The sequence below is a fragment of the Channa argus genome, chromosome 17 (genome assembly GCF_033026475.1).
Source record: "Channa argus isolate prfri chromosome 17, Channa argus male v1.0, whole genome shotgun sequence".
NCBI lineage: Eukaryota > Metazoa > Chordata > Actinopteri > Anabantiformes > Channidae > Channa > Channa argus.
Genome location: NC_090213.1, coordinates 537,995 through 552,676, shown reverse-complemented (window position 1 = coordinate 552,676; position 14,682 = coordinate 537,995). Strand labels below are relative to the sequence as shown.

At 42.1% G+C, this 14,682-nt stretch overlaps 1 protein-coding gene across 8 annotated transcripts in view; it reads right to left on the bottom strand.

The window, feature by feature from the left end:
- Positions 1-499: 499 nt before the first annotated feature.
- The window catches only part of LOC137102071 (kinesin-like protein KIF26A), a 47,528-nt gene continuing 33,345 nt past the window's right edge, over positions 500-14,682 (bottom strand). For 2 of the 8 annotated variants that reach the window (XM_067481166.1, XM_067481165.1), the window contains exons 10-15: positions 14,499-14,661; positions 9,876-13,041; positions 7,794-7,984; positions 7,011-7,034; positions 4,424-4,574; positions 501-3,743 (exon numbers count right to left, since the gene is read on the bottom strand). In XM_067481166.1, the coding sequence (XP_067337267.1) occupies positions 3,559-3,743; positions 4,424-4,574; positions 7,011-7,034; positions 7,794-7,984; positions 9,876-13,041; positions 14,499-14,661 (3,880 nt within the window). In that variant the 3' untranslated portion in view covers positions 501-3,558. The other 6 variants (XM_067481162.1, XM_067481163.1, XM_067481168.1 and 3 more) reach the window with 6 other exon arrangements.

The window sequence follows — 14,682 nt, the reverse complement described above, 5'->3', positions numbered from 1 at the left end:
GAAGAAGCGGTCAAGATTATAAACCCCAAGAGGGGGCACAAAGGGTAGAGATGGTGAGAACCCAAGACTGAATAAGTGTTTCCTCCTTCTATCCACTGTTTGGTGGACAACAAAACAGAATATTAGAAGTGATTTTAAAATTCAGGGAGAGAAACTACCACATGGAATAGCACTTAAATGTGCCCTTGCCTGAGTGACAATAACCAGAGGTGAAATTGAAGAGTCTAAAAGACAGTTTACACAGTTAATTTATAACAGAGGCGTTTTCTCCAATAAAAGACACACAAAGGGATGAAAGTCATAACCGTTCAATTCTTACCAGAGAAGCACTTGAGTTAAGGAGACTCGAGCACGGTTGCCCTTCAGAATTGCAGGTGCTTCCACAGGAGAAAATTCATAAACTACTGACCGTAAATATGAATCATCCTACAACACACATTACTCTAAACACTCAAAAACTTTTATTAATTATATTTTACTCATACTTTTGTACAGAGAACACTTTACATTAAGTATTTTACCTGTAACAGTATTTGTGGTATTGCTACTTTTTCTTATGTGAGTAGCAATACTGAGTACTTGTAACTCTACAAAATGACCTCATGAACACAGATAAAAACACAAACCTCTATCCATCAGGAACTGAACCAGTTATCATCAGGTTGCTGCCTCCATGGTAACTATTGCCATGGAGACTTGTGCTGCTTCCTCAAGGATGCGAGTCAGTAACACACTTTTGCAGTCAAGGTGACAGCTAAAAGACAGTAGTCGAAGTTCAAAGATCACGAGTCATCTGAAGCTGATCTGTATTTACTCACAGATGAAGTCTGTTCACACAATCGCCCGTTTGTGTGATGGTGCTGTATTTGTATGATGTGATGTCACAGAGTCCTTTCGAAGTCTGATATCAGATGGTGTTTTTCTCCAGTTCTGGTTTTCGGATGAAACTTCTGATGAAACTCTACAGGACTTGTCTCCATTTCCTGAGTGGCTTAAACCAGCAGACAGCTCCCTCCCTCTGAGTCCACTTCTCTGACATTTACGGACGCAGACGCATTTATCTCCTGACAGAGACTTTGGAGGATTTCAGGGTCGAATGTCTCCGAGCCAGTGCTGCTGCTGTCACTGAGCTCTGAAATCAGAGGGGACAGAAGTGAACTTCCAGGCTTCTGAAGTGATGCTACTATCATATGGGAGGGATAAAGCAAATATCTGTGGAAATAAAAACTTTCTGAAAACATTTTGGACTCAAAACAAAATCAAAGCTAAACTGCAAATGAAACAAAGGTCTGACTTTAGCCAAAAGACTCTTCTTTATTATCATGTATCATGAGGCTTTTCCACTCTTCTACACCCTTCACTTTACAAATAATTAGAAAACTGTACAGTACAAAACCAAAGTTTGAATTTGTCAGAATAACATCCATTTAAAATAAACCAACTCCTTTTTTCTGACCTTTAACAAACGGATTAGAAACTAAATGCAAAAAGTCACATTTTAACAAAATGTTTCATGCAGCAACTTTTAAACAAAGGTCCAGAGATATGAGCAGAGCAACAGTCTGAGGGGAAACGAGGGAGCAGATTAAAATTAATGAATCATGTTCATTAATTTTAAAGACTAAACTTCAGCTTGTTCTATATTTATTGTTGATGTGTTTGGAATAAAATTGAACTTTTGTGGCTTTAAAATAAACAATGAAAAACTAAAAACAGTGCTTGAAAAACAAACGAAAAAACTCAGAATCGGACAAACGTACTTGACTTCAATCTGTGCGGTTTGTTGTCTGAGAGAAACAGTAAAGCAGCACTGTTTGTTTTCTGATACTGGGCCATCAGACATTAATGCAGAGCTCGAACACTTGCCTCAACCAACGGGAACAGGTTGTCTATATTTTTGAGGCACTGTTAATTTAAATAAGACGTTCTATACCTGGACTATTGTTAGTCTACAGGAAGCTACGCAGACAATGTTTTCTTTTGATTTCTACATTTTAGACCGATTAAAAAGAAATAATCTAATGCACAGACATTTCTGCAAAAACAATTAAAAAATGTTTGAAGTTTACAAGTTAGAGTCACCACCCAGGATGATTCATTAGAACCCTGTCTCCAAAGCATTTGTGGAACTAAAACTGCAAACAACATTTTGGCATATAAACAGGTCAGTGGATAAATATGCTCTGATATATTATGTGAATAACTGAAGCTACATGGTAATGGAGAGGAAGCTGTAGAGAGGTGGTTGGGCTGGATGGTGGGTGAATAAAGCACAGAACGGACACTGGAGACGACTCCAGTCTCTCATCTGTGGTTAAGGTCAGAAAAAGAAACAGACTGGGAACATTTTACCGATGTGTTCAGTATCAGTCGTGCACTTGTCAGGCTGCAGTTACGTCCCCACATAAACGTATCTGCACTTACAGAGCAGCTGTAGAGAGGCCTGTTGTTTAGAGACAGGGCTTGTGACAAAGTTCATGCTAGGAAACCATCACTGGTGGTTTGCTGATGATTCTGAGGAGCAATGAAAATTGATTGTGGAGCTGCTCAAGTCTGTGAAGGAGATGAGCAGGTCGGTTCCTTTAACCTGAATTCAAACTCATGCATAATTATCTGGTTTGAGACCAGACACAGATGATCGGAGAACCAGGTTCTTTCTACTAAAGCTCCTGATTTTCAGCCTGTCTGTACTAAACGTTAGATCAGCAGCAACCATATAATCCCGGCAAAGGCAGAGGTTTAAAAAAACTGATTAATTCTCTTCTCTCTCATCTCTTTTCACCACATAAACAAAACGTCTGCTCCAAAATCAGGTTTTTGCATAATGAATATAAGATCAGCACCGATTAGGAAACAGGATAAATATGAAAACATCATATAACTGAGAATAAAGGTGTTAAATTAGACAAATAGAAAGGCACTTCCAGAGCTTTCATCCTTTTTGAGATCTCATCAACTTCACCTGTCCTCATTTCCACATGTGGAGATGGAGCCAGAAACGTCCTGAAAGTCCATCATAAAGCAAGTTCTGAATGAATGAATGAATGAATGAATATGTCCACTGTAGTGAACAATGACATTTTCTAAAAGATGAATCTTCCCTCAGGACAATACATTATTTGTTTCTCAGCCCGTCATCAGGATCCAGAAACCTACTTCCTGTCTTGTCTCTCCACCTTCACCTGCACCACCTGAATGTATTAGAACATCTAGATCTGACCTGTTTCTTTTCTCAGAACACTGATCACTACAATAACCAACAGCTGTTAAATCCTGTATCATGAATGTTCAGATTATCACAGTTTTATTTTGGTACTAAAGAAACCTAAAAGCATGAGGTTCTGATTGGAGTTCTGCAGCCTCTCTGAACTTCAGGAGATGACGCAGTCGTCAAGAAGTGGAAGTCACGCTGATCTGTTTCAACATGTTTCAGTTTGTGTTTAGATATGTCTCTGAGAAAAAGGACATTACAAGAGGGATCCTGTTAGTGTCTCTTATGGAGAAAAAGCTTCCAGTGCAGAATCCAGCTCTTTCAACTCATCTTAGCCCGTCCCCCCATCACACATCCATGTCCTGCCGTCCACCCTGCATGACAGCTGCTGTCCTCACTGTGATGTCAAAGCAGGTCTCCATCATGACGCGGGACTTGCAGAGGTTGACGCAGTATTCCAACTCCACCGTGGTCTGAGCCAGAGCCTCCAGGTACTCCTGGGACTCCCTGTCCAGGCCTTGGTCCACGTCGACTGGAAAGAGGACACAGATAAGGGTTAAAAACATTATAACAAGGGTGGGGAAGGACTGTCTCCACACAGTGGAGAAAGCTCAGAGGTTTCCTGCCCTGTAGGAAGCGGTCGTTTCACTGTGTAAAAGTATTTGTACTACAGTGTAAATATACTCCACAACAAATAAAATGTTTTTTTTGTTAATTGTTTCAATTTTATTCACAGATTCTGAAAAAATGAAGTGAAGATGTATCACTCTCATGGATTTTCTGGAACTCTCAGTTGGTGTTACAGAGTGGAGCATCTTCCCTTACAAACAATCTTTGACTACAGACACTGGCTGCACAGAATTACAGTTCATTTGTGAAGCTGAGACCATGTTTGTCGTTTGAAGCACAAAATGCAGCATCAGCTCTTTGCTGAAGCTGCTTAACGTTTTTTTAGTGAATCTATGTATATTACCAAGCTCAGTGTCTGAGTGTCTCTCTGGTCTGCAGCAGGAGGCTGTGAGGGAGTTTGGACTGAACCTGTCAGGATCTGACTTGTTTTAGCTGAAACCAAGTCATTAAAATATTTCCTGATTAAAGCCTGATGGAACGTGTCCCTTCACCCTGGAGCACAGGTTCACACAGTTGGAAAACTTGTCCCTGGTACATTTAGAGGTCAAACACTACAGTGCTGGCTCTCAAGCCTGTACTCACACTCTCCACTCCATTTGTTGGGGTGGAGCATCAGCCGCTGCTTGGCCTCTTCCAGCTCCACCTTTAGCCTCTCATGTTTGCTCTTCAGCTCTCTGATCTGCTGCTGCCGCTTCTCCAGCATCCTGAGCCGGGCGTTAAAGTAGATCAGACCCTAGGGACCAAACAAACAGACCCGCTTATGATTCAGTCTCTTTAACATGAGGAGGGACCTGCACAGTGTCGGGTGCTTTATGCAGCTGTGGGGATTAACACAAGTGGAACGAGGGACCGTTAACCTGCTCTGAGACTTCAATCTGTGCCCACTGCTGGATTCAATTAGGAGCCAGCCAGAGATAAAATTAGTGTGAGCAATAATCTGCAGGCTTGAGACTTAATCTGCAGGACAAACAGGGAGCGGAGGATTAAGGACAACTGAGGACGAGCAGGTGACACAGAGGTGGATCAGTGTCAACATGCAGCTTCACTTCACTACAGGTGAAATTAGAATCAGGGGAGATTCTCCACAGGCTGACAACACTGCAGTCGACACAGACTTCACTGACATTTCATTATTGTTAATATGTAAATCAAGACTAGAGAACACAATTAAATAGATGTTTCAAGGTTTTTATGGCACAGAATGAAGTAGTTTGTCATTTTAAAAATCCACACTGTACGGAATTTAGTGGACTAAGGAGGATTTTCTAAAACGTATTAAAAGTGTCAGTGGCCCTTGTTACTCTCCATGTTTACAGCTCAATATAATTAAACTGGTTAAACTTTCTAATAAAAGGTTAATCAGGAACTTAACATGATGTGGAAAATGATAAGATGGACATTAGACCATTACAGTGAAGATACAGTTGATTATTTAATCTCACTCCAACAAACAGATTAAACAGTTTTCACTGCTTTGAAATCAGTGTGAGTGGAGTCTTGGAGCAGGAACAGGAAGACAATAAAGCTCAGCCTATACTTGTGCACCAACAGAAGTCAGGAGTGTATTTAATGCCATGGTCTCTAGCACAATATAAGTAACAGGCAACAAACCCCAAACCCTAATCCTGAAATCAAGACTTTTTCATAAGAACAAAAAGAGGATAATAGTGTAGAGGTACATGCTCAGAGTGAGGAAATGAACTGGGCACTGGTTACTTCTTCTCTTTCAAAATAATGCCCTCATCCCAATAATGTTTTTCTTCTTTCCGTGATTCCAAGCACAGTAAGAAAAACAAGAGAATGTTTTTGTGTAGAGAGAAAATTTGTCGGATGATTCACAGCAAGTTAAAATATCCACACTAGTGGTTGACTGATTAATCAAGATAATCTGATGTCTGTGCAGCAGACGTGCAAATACAGTTGTGTACTTGCTGCAGTCTGTGCTCTTTGATTGAGGGGGGAGGACAGCTGCTCCTCATGCACTGAGCAGGTGGGAGGAAGGGGAGACCTCACTTTCACTGACTAGTTACTGTCGAACAAGTTAAACTCTCAGAACTGACTGTCGTGTTAGTTAGGATTATAATTATGAGATTTTATGTTTCATTAAAGGGAACTGATTTAGAAAAGCTGGTTCAGCTGTATGATCACTGTGGAAGACGGTGCTGTTGGACTCTGTGTTAAGCAGAGAAAAGATTCCATAGTTAACGTAGCTTCATTGATTTAAATAATAGAAACAAAAAACCCATGAGGATCAAACCCCACAGCCTCTGAAATGCTCACAAAGTTAAATCAGCAAGTGTAAAACATTTAAAAAATTAATACTGTATTGTTTATGAAATTTGAATTTATTAGAGTGGATTATATTCGGTGTGTATTCAATATTTTAAAAATACAGTTTAGCAGTTTTGTCAGATATTATTTTTGCTGCCTCTACAATTGTATTCTGGTTCTGAACTTGTTTGCTCGAGGTCATTTTTTTTAAAACTCATCAAATGTTCATTTAAGTTGAGCATATTCATCTCATTTCTTAAACTGTATATATTGGATGCACAATTAGTGAGAAAAACAAACAAACAGATCATCGTAAAAAATCAACCACCAGCCTCCCTGCTCTCTAAAGATCAGCACTGACCATTGAAAAATCCTTATCAGTCAACTACTAATCCACACACACTAGAACTGCAATTTGATCTGGTAGAGAACTTGTAGAGAAAGTAGCCACAGCTGGATTCTCTGCCCTCCATCATTAGTTGATTAAAACTGCAGTGTGTATCTTGTCATTTCATTCTTTAAATTCAGACACACGTTTGTTACTGCTTCTGTATCACAAACACTCAATGAAAAACAGCCTCACTCTGCCCTGGAAGTCGATCCCTACAGTTGGACATATTGTCACTTCCAGACCGCTACATTCTGTGTTTACTTTGGCTTGGACTCAGAGACAAGGGTTTTTGGACAGCTGTAGGAGGCTCATGCTGCTCACCATGATATTCGCTGTGTTGCCGACTCTCTGCTGAACACAGCCAACACAGCACAGTCAGAGTAAACATATGTATGGGAAATACTCCAGGCTGAAATTAACCACGCTGATATAACAGGCCATAAAGGATTTTAGAAATGTTTGCAGAACGCTAACTGGAATATTTGCCATTTTAAAAACAGAACTCACCTTTTCAACATCATGAAACGGCTGCTGAGGGGAGACAGAAGCACACAGAGAAGAGAAAACTGAGGATTTTTCAAACATATCAGACTGTGTCTCTAAAAGGGGGAACTACAGATCATCCTTCTCTAATTGAAAATAAATCAGAGCTCTTTCCAGCTGAATTAATGTCTTTCCGTCCCTCGACACACCATTCACCGGTCTGCTGCTGAAGGTTAATGACCCGTTAACACACAGAGAGGGAGCGGCCATAAAGACCAACCAGCCATGGCCAGCCTTCATTCACCTCTGCATCCCTCCCCTTCCCCCTCCTCCAGCCATCACTCACATCTAAACCAATTAAGAATAAACCGTAATTGACTCAGTGATAAACGGATCAGGCTGACCTCAGGCTGGTCTGAACGTAACTGAAGATCTCAGGAGAAAAATGGCTTCTGAGATCCTTTTTCAGTAGTTTGAGCTAAGTTTGAGTAATTTTCAATACACATTCCTCTTGAGGAAACAATTATACATTAAATGACTTTGCTGTATATAGTAACAACCGCTAAAACTATCAGTTAAAGTACAGATGTAAACTGCCTCAGTGAGAGTAAACACTAGATGTTCAACAGCTTGCTACAGGAAATTAAAACCAATTCAGAGATCATATTATTTAGTTTGTTTAGCTTCAGTTATTCAAGCCACAAAAACCTTATCTGGCCCTTTGCCTGAGCTTCACAGTTCAGAGTTTGTGGGTTCAGCAGCAGCAGAGTTGGATACGATGCCGCTGAGCAGAAAACTGATGCTCACCTCTGACCCCGTCACCACCTCCCTCCTCCTCCGCAGCCGCTCCACGTCATCAATCTCGTACACCTTAATCTCAAAGGGCTCCTTCAAGGTGCCGCCAAGTGGGGGAAGGTCCACCCACTGACCGCCCACCTTCCTGCCCAGAGAGCAGGTGTCAGGGAGGGGAGCTGGGATCAAGCGCCGTCGCAAGAAACCTGACCGAAGTAAAATAAACAAAATTAATAACAGGTCTAAGGTAACAATTCATAATACAACTAATTTTTCTGAATGAATTTAACTAATTTTGTGAATCAGGTAGTAGTAATAGAAAAGTTACAGATTCCCTGAAACCACATTAAAATGTTGAGCCTAATGAAGCTTCTAATTATCAGCAGAAAAGACAACACAGCTCACTATTTATAATTAGCCTCATCTTCGACAGTTTCATGCCACCAATGTCTGCCCGGTGTCAACAACCATTTGTGCTGCTGATAATATTTTAACATCACTGCCATCAACCTATACACCTCAATCTTACTTTTACTGACTTTGTACACAGGACTGTGAGACAGCTGCTGCACAAATTAACTGTGTGATTATCAAAACTGCACAGGGTGAAAGTGTGCAGCACAAACAAAAAGCCATTAGTGATTATTAAAAACATTCATGCTCTCCAAGTGAGGACTTGGAATCAGTGACAGATTGAAGAGGAGTGTGTGTGGGTGTTTATGCTTTGTAGTGTGGTGTGGTGGATGGGGGGGGGCTATGTGGGTGATAATTGGAGTTGGATATGTACACCGGGAATTGCCGTGGCTTCATGAAATATTCATGGAGCAGAAACGAGCCAAGATCCACAGACTGATGGCAGGCAGATCACACGAGTGCTGATTCTGTATGCATCAGGCCGCATCACCTGAGCATCACTGCTGCCATGAATCACAATCAGCTGCTCTAAGGCAGAATACACTACAATGACGTCTCACATAATGTGCATGGATGTAGTTTTTTTTAACGATAATGCCGGGCTGAGAGGGAAATTTCTGAAGTGAAATATTAGGGAGTCGATCTGTCTGATGGATATTCCCACAGCAATAATAGCAGAACTCTTCACTGTGCTCAGCATTCATGAAAATCACTGCACAAACGCTTTTATCCCATCATCACACACTCTACTGGATGAGAGCACGTATTGAAAAAAAGCCATAAATATGTAAATTTCCTTTAGAGGAGACGAGTTTTATGGCTCTTTCACTTTCTGAATCAATACATTGAGAAATAGTTGTTGAATGTCAAATTCAAGCATTAAAGTTTTGCCATTAACGCTGACGATATAAAACCTCATTTCAATAATAATGGGATTGGAAAATAGGAATGTAGCTTCTTCGTTTTTATAACGTGAACACGAGCTGTTGCTTTTTGGTTCATTACCTGTTTTACCAGCTATAAAATGCAAGTTTTAATCTGTAAACAGAAAAGAAATGATGCAAATGGTTCACATTTGCTTCACCAACAAATCCAGTCCACACAAACACAGGACACAATGTGTGTAATACCAAGATGCATACAAAGTACGTTACATACAGTGTATGTATGTACAGTGTAAGTAAATTGATTTGGTCATTGATTAATTAATTCGGATTTTTATAAATATTCACGCTAAAGTGTATATGAACATTTAAAAATCAAAAGGTATTGTTCTAAACCTCTTAACATGTGTTTTACACATTTTCTTCACTACTTTGACATTTTTCCAATACTGAAAAATGTCCAGCTACTGAAAAAAACAGCAACCACCTTTAACAATAATATTAATAAAAACTCATAGTTTATTGATCCTCATGAAGAAACACTTGTTGGACAGCTCCACACGGACCATCTTATCCAAGGACACTTTGACACGTGGAATCAGGAATTGAACTACCAGGTAGTATTGAGGTTGTGGCTGATCAGTGTAAACGCACAACTTTAAGACTCTACAGTGGAAAAAACAGCAGATTGTTTTTGGGTGAAATTAAGCCTGGCCGTTAGGGAGGTGGTTCACACTGTGAAAATGGTTTAGATTACAGAGTGAACATACAGGACTGATGGACTGGAATTTGGACTCACCATTTCCTCTCTTCTTGGGCAATTTAGAAACTCTGCTCCTATTGGACGAGGACACTCCGCTCTCACTCATGGAGTCATGAGCTGAGGAGGTGCTGCCTGTGGTCTCACTGTCTCGAATCATACTTTCATAACCGCTACTCCCTCCACTATGGTAAAACAGGGCTGTGCGGCCCATGGCAGGGGGCAGCTCCCCACTGAGGATGCTACTGTTGTCACTGCCATGCCCGCTGCTGTAGCGCTGTGGCCTCCGAGGTGCAGTGATTTTGCTGTAAGGTGATGGTAGAGGTGTGCTGATTGGAGACCCACTGAGACTACTGGTCCCACTATCAGTAGCATCACTTTCTGTCGATCCAGGTCCCCGGCCCAGTTGTTTTCTTGGACTCCCAGCAGCTAGCTCACTAACCCGGCTGTTAGCAGCTCTACTGATAACCTGTTTTGTGCCCATGATGGTGCCTCGTCCCATCTTCACTCCCACTCCAGAGCGAGCAGGGGTCTTGACAGTTTGAGGTAGGCTAGTGTTGCAAACAGTTGCATTATCAGAAGGTTTTGGAGAAGAGCTAAGGCTCCTGGAACTGCTTGCAGACAACGTCCGAACCTTCAGTCCACCAGAAATTGCTGCTCGTGAGTTACTGGTGCCTCTGACCTGCCCCAGTTTACTTGTGGTTGCAAAGACACCAGGAGTAGCTTCAGAAGAAGCAACAGCTGTGGAGGCTGGAACCCCGAGTCTTGGCACTGATCTACTGGATCTGCAGCTACTTCCTACAGCAGCACTGCCGTTCTCCCTGAACAGCTCAGATTTGCACCCAGCAAAGGTTATACTGTCAGATCTCTCTAGAGACACCAGGCTCCCATAAGACCTGGAGGAATCTGCTTTGGCTCCTCTTGTCTTTAGGCTTGAAGATGTTCTGGTAAAGACATTTTCAGTTTTTAAACTAGATGTCCTGTGACTAAGTGAACCTGCTCGGACCCTGATGTTGAACTCTTCCCCTGAGGTTGATGTTTTAGAGGATGAGTACTTTTCCACATCATTGATAGTTTTTAAGGCACTTGGAGATAGCACAGTCCTTGTTTTTTGTTCTTGGCTTAACTGTCTAACAGGTGGAACAGGAGGTGAAAGATTTCCGGGCCCAGACTTGCAGACTACGCTGCTTTTCTGCCCGTTTGACTTTTTCCCTAATGATCCAAACCTCAGGGTACCTGTTGCTAAAGTTCCTTCTGGAGCCCATTTTGATTCAGAACTCTGGGGGATAGAAACAGTTCCTAGGGTTGTTGCACCTCGAGTTAGTTGTGGCAGCTTTATCAGAGTATTTCCTCTTTTGCTGCTAGACTCCTCACAACCGTCCACAACCCTCTGAGCTGAAGACGACATTTGTGCCTTCGGTGGCCGAGGTACACTGTTACTGTATTCTACGGGTCTCTTAGAGGAAATACTACTTATGCCACTTCCTGATGGCTTACATGCAGAGAGAAAGTCAGCTTCTCTGGGATCAAAGTGACTGCTATCCTGAAGCAGAATATCATCAAGTTTGCCTTCCTGTCTGCTGCAGCTAACAGCTGCAGATGAGGTAGGCTTTGTTTTTCTGGAAAGACTGGAATGAGTGGCATGATGGGCGATCTGTCCTGACTCAGTGCTCAAAATATTGGCTCTCACCTTGGAAGAGCCTTTCAAAGAGATTTTGTTTGAGTCAGGGGAGCGAGGGCATTTGGTAAAAACTTTGTTTGGAGTAGCAAGGTCACTGTCCAGCTCTGAGAAACTGATTCCGCTGTCATTCAGGGAGCTCTTGATGCTTTGCTTCACAAATGGCTGCTTAGGAATCATACTTTGTGAGGTCAGTGTTGATGCATTCTTTGCTGCAATGTTTTTCTCCTTCATGGAAAGTCTGTTTGTACTTTCAGCTGAATCAGCAGTCCCTTCCCTTGACCATGAGCTGACAGATGATAGATGTTCGTTACCACACTGGGAAAACATTTCCTGGCTGACATCAGCCCCTGGTCCCACAGCTTGTTGAGATGTGTAAGCATCATACTCATCATTAATACTGCTGATGATGCTTACAGGGCGTGACCCAGAGGTGAAAGATTGCAGTGAGAAGGCACTGTTGAAGCTCAGGAGGTTGGAGGGGCGGCCATTATCTGGAACAAAGGCATGTGGAAGCTCCTCTATGACCGTAAACACAAGCTCATCCTCCCCGTTCAGCTCAACAGGCTGTTGCAATGTAACTGTGGTTCTCAGAAAATCCCTGTCGAGGCATCTTCCTGATAGAGATGCTCGAAGATTGTTGGCCTTAATTGGAAACCTGTCTGGGGCTCTTTCCATGCTAGCTGAGCATGGTGACTGGTCTTGTTTCAGTGCTTGTTGACTCATACCCACTGGGGGAGTCCTACCAACAACCTCTCCAGGCTGAGATGTTATCCTGGATGCCCTGGGTAAGGATGGTGAAGCTGATGGCTTGGGTACACTTTTAAGGTAAACTTTCTCGCGCACCACAGGCTCTGAGTCCCAGGGAACACTCCGACTTGGATTTAACCTACATGGCTGAAAGGGGGTGGATGAAAGCTTCTCCCCATCTGCACTTGTCCGGTTGGAAGTCTCCATGAGATCAGCGGGTGAAGGGAACTTGAATTGTCCCTCATCAGATTTCTTTGTGCATGTGGTCGGTGTGTTTTCCAATAACCTTTGGCAGGAATTTGTATCAGGTTTGGGTGGGGGATCTGTAGGTTTAGCAGCTCCAGTCTGAGTTCTGAGTTCTGCTGCTTGTACTGCTTTGCTCTCTGTGCTGAACGTGGCTGGGCCTTCGCTGCCATCAATACAATCAAGTCTCTCCTGCAACTCTGCAAATGTGTTACATTTTAGGTGATCACCATCAGACTTGGGTATGTCCTTAACTCGCTTTTTGTTTAGGGAAGGGATTATGGGAACAAAAGATGGTGGCCCCTCATTGTCGCTCAGTTCCTGGTCTGAGATTGCCATCCCTCCAGGTCCGATGTATATAACTGTGTCACAGGAGTGTTCGCTGCTAGATGAATAGTCAGGATCACTGGAGAGAAGCAGGGGCGTGTCTGGGTCAAGGGCCACAGTACAAGGGTGGAAAGACCGTAGATGAGAAGGTTGACGGGACGGGCCTTCCTCACAGGAACTTTCCCCACCAGATGAGCTGGAGATGTACTGCAGATAAATCAAGACAGAATTAACAAACTAAATACACCTGAAGTATGCAGCAGCACATCAACCTCAAGGCAAATCCATTTCAGGAGAATTCTGTGTCAATACAGTGCGAGTTTGAACATGGACCCTATGGAATAATTAAAATTAATGCCAATAAGATGTATAAGCTTGTAACCCATGTTCCTATATGACTCGTTTAATCAATAAAATACAAATAACGTCTGTCAATCCCCCTAATGAGAGCAAAAGCCAATCTCATCTTCCCACAGAGGCTGCCGCTCCCGTAGGATTAGGGATATTGATTATCTGTCACATCATGGTAGAAAAAAAATCCCTGAATTCTGACCATATAACAATTGATTCACATGTTTTTCACATCTGTAAAAAGTCCCATTGAAGAATAAGAAAAACATTCAAGCCTCTGAATTAGAACTCTTCTTTGACGAACCATTAAAGCTTTGAAATCTAATTTAAGTGTTCCACTTTCAGCAAGGTAAAGTGTCCAGTGTGATCTGGTAAATGCTCAGTAATTGAGTTCCGTTAAACTAAATGTCATACTGTATGATTTGTGTAATCGCTGACATATTGTATGTATTTTGGATTTAGTAAGGAAGAAACCATTAAGTCTCAGCTTTTCTTGAAAAATATTTTCACATTAAGAAAATGTGATTGCTGCTTGTTCTTCACAGAACTGAAAACACATTCCTTTTCATTTCACTCCGAAATGTTTTATAAGCAGAGTTTAATTTTGTTCCAAATACCAAAACAAGACAAGAGGGGTTTTCTTCACCCAAAGTAATTTTTTGCCTAGTTCAGAATCTCCTGTATGACAGGCTGGTACAGGATTCCCCAAAATCAATACTCAATAGCATTAACAGTTTTCACCCTATGTAGTTAGTTAGGGGCGACTGTGGCACAGGAAGGTAGAGCGGTTGTCCACCAATCTCACAGTTGTTGGTTCAATCCCCGGATCCTCCGGTCACATGTCGAAGTGTCCTTGAGCAAGACACTGAACCCCAACTTAGTTGCTCCTGGTGAGTGTTGGCCAGCTGCAGAGCAGCTCCCCCACCAGTGTATGAATGTGTGTGTGATTGTGAGTGTGAATGGGTGAATAAGAAGCAGTGTAAAGCGCTTTGAGTGCCAATAGGTATAAAAGCGCTATATAAGTGCAGACCATTTACCATTTACCATTTAGTTTGTTGCCACTTTTAGAGTTTCTTAAATTTACATAAGCAGTTAGCATAAAAAGTGAAAATGTTTCATGTCATGAACAAACCTCCAAAGTCATGTGCCAAACTAGTATTTAACTATTCTCTATTGGAATTAATTGGTGACTAAGTTATCAAACTTATTTGGTACGTCAAATACAAGCAGACAACCAAGTAATTGGTCTTTCCCAACCCAGTTGTCCACTGCCCTGAGCTGGAGAAATAAAACCTGAATAGAAGATGAATTACCTTTGACTTCTTTTTCTTCACGCGATTGATGCGGGACGCCAGCTGCACCGTGGTCAGCGTCTCCATGTAGCTGGCCGGGGAGTCTGAGATGTGAGCGATCATGGTGGTTCGGCAGTTGATGTTGCCCAGGGATTCACTGAGCAGCATGGTGAGCTTGCTGTCCCTGAATAATACATCAAGAAAC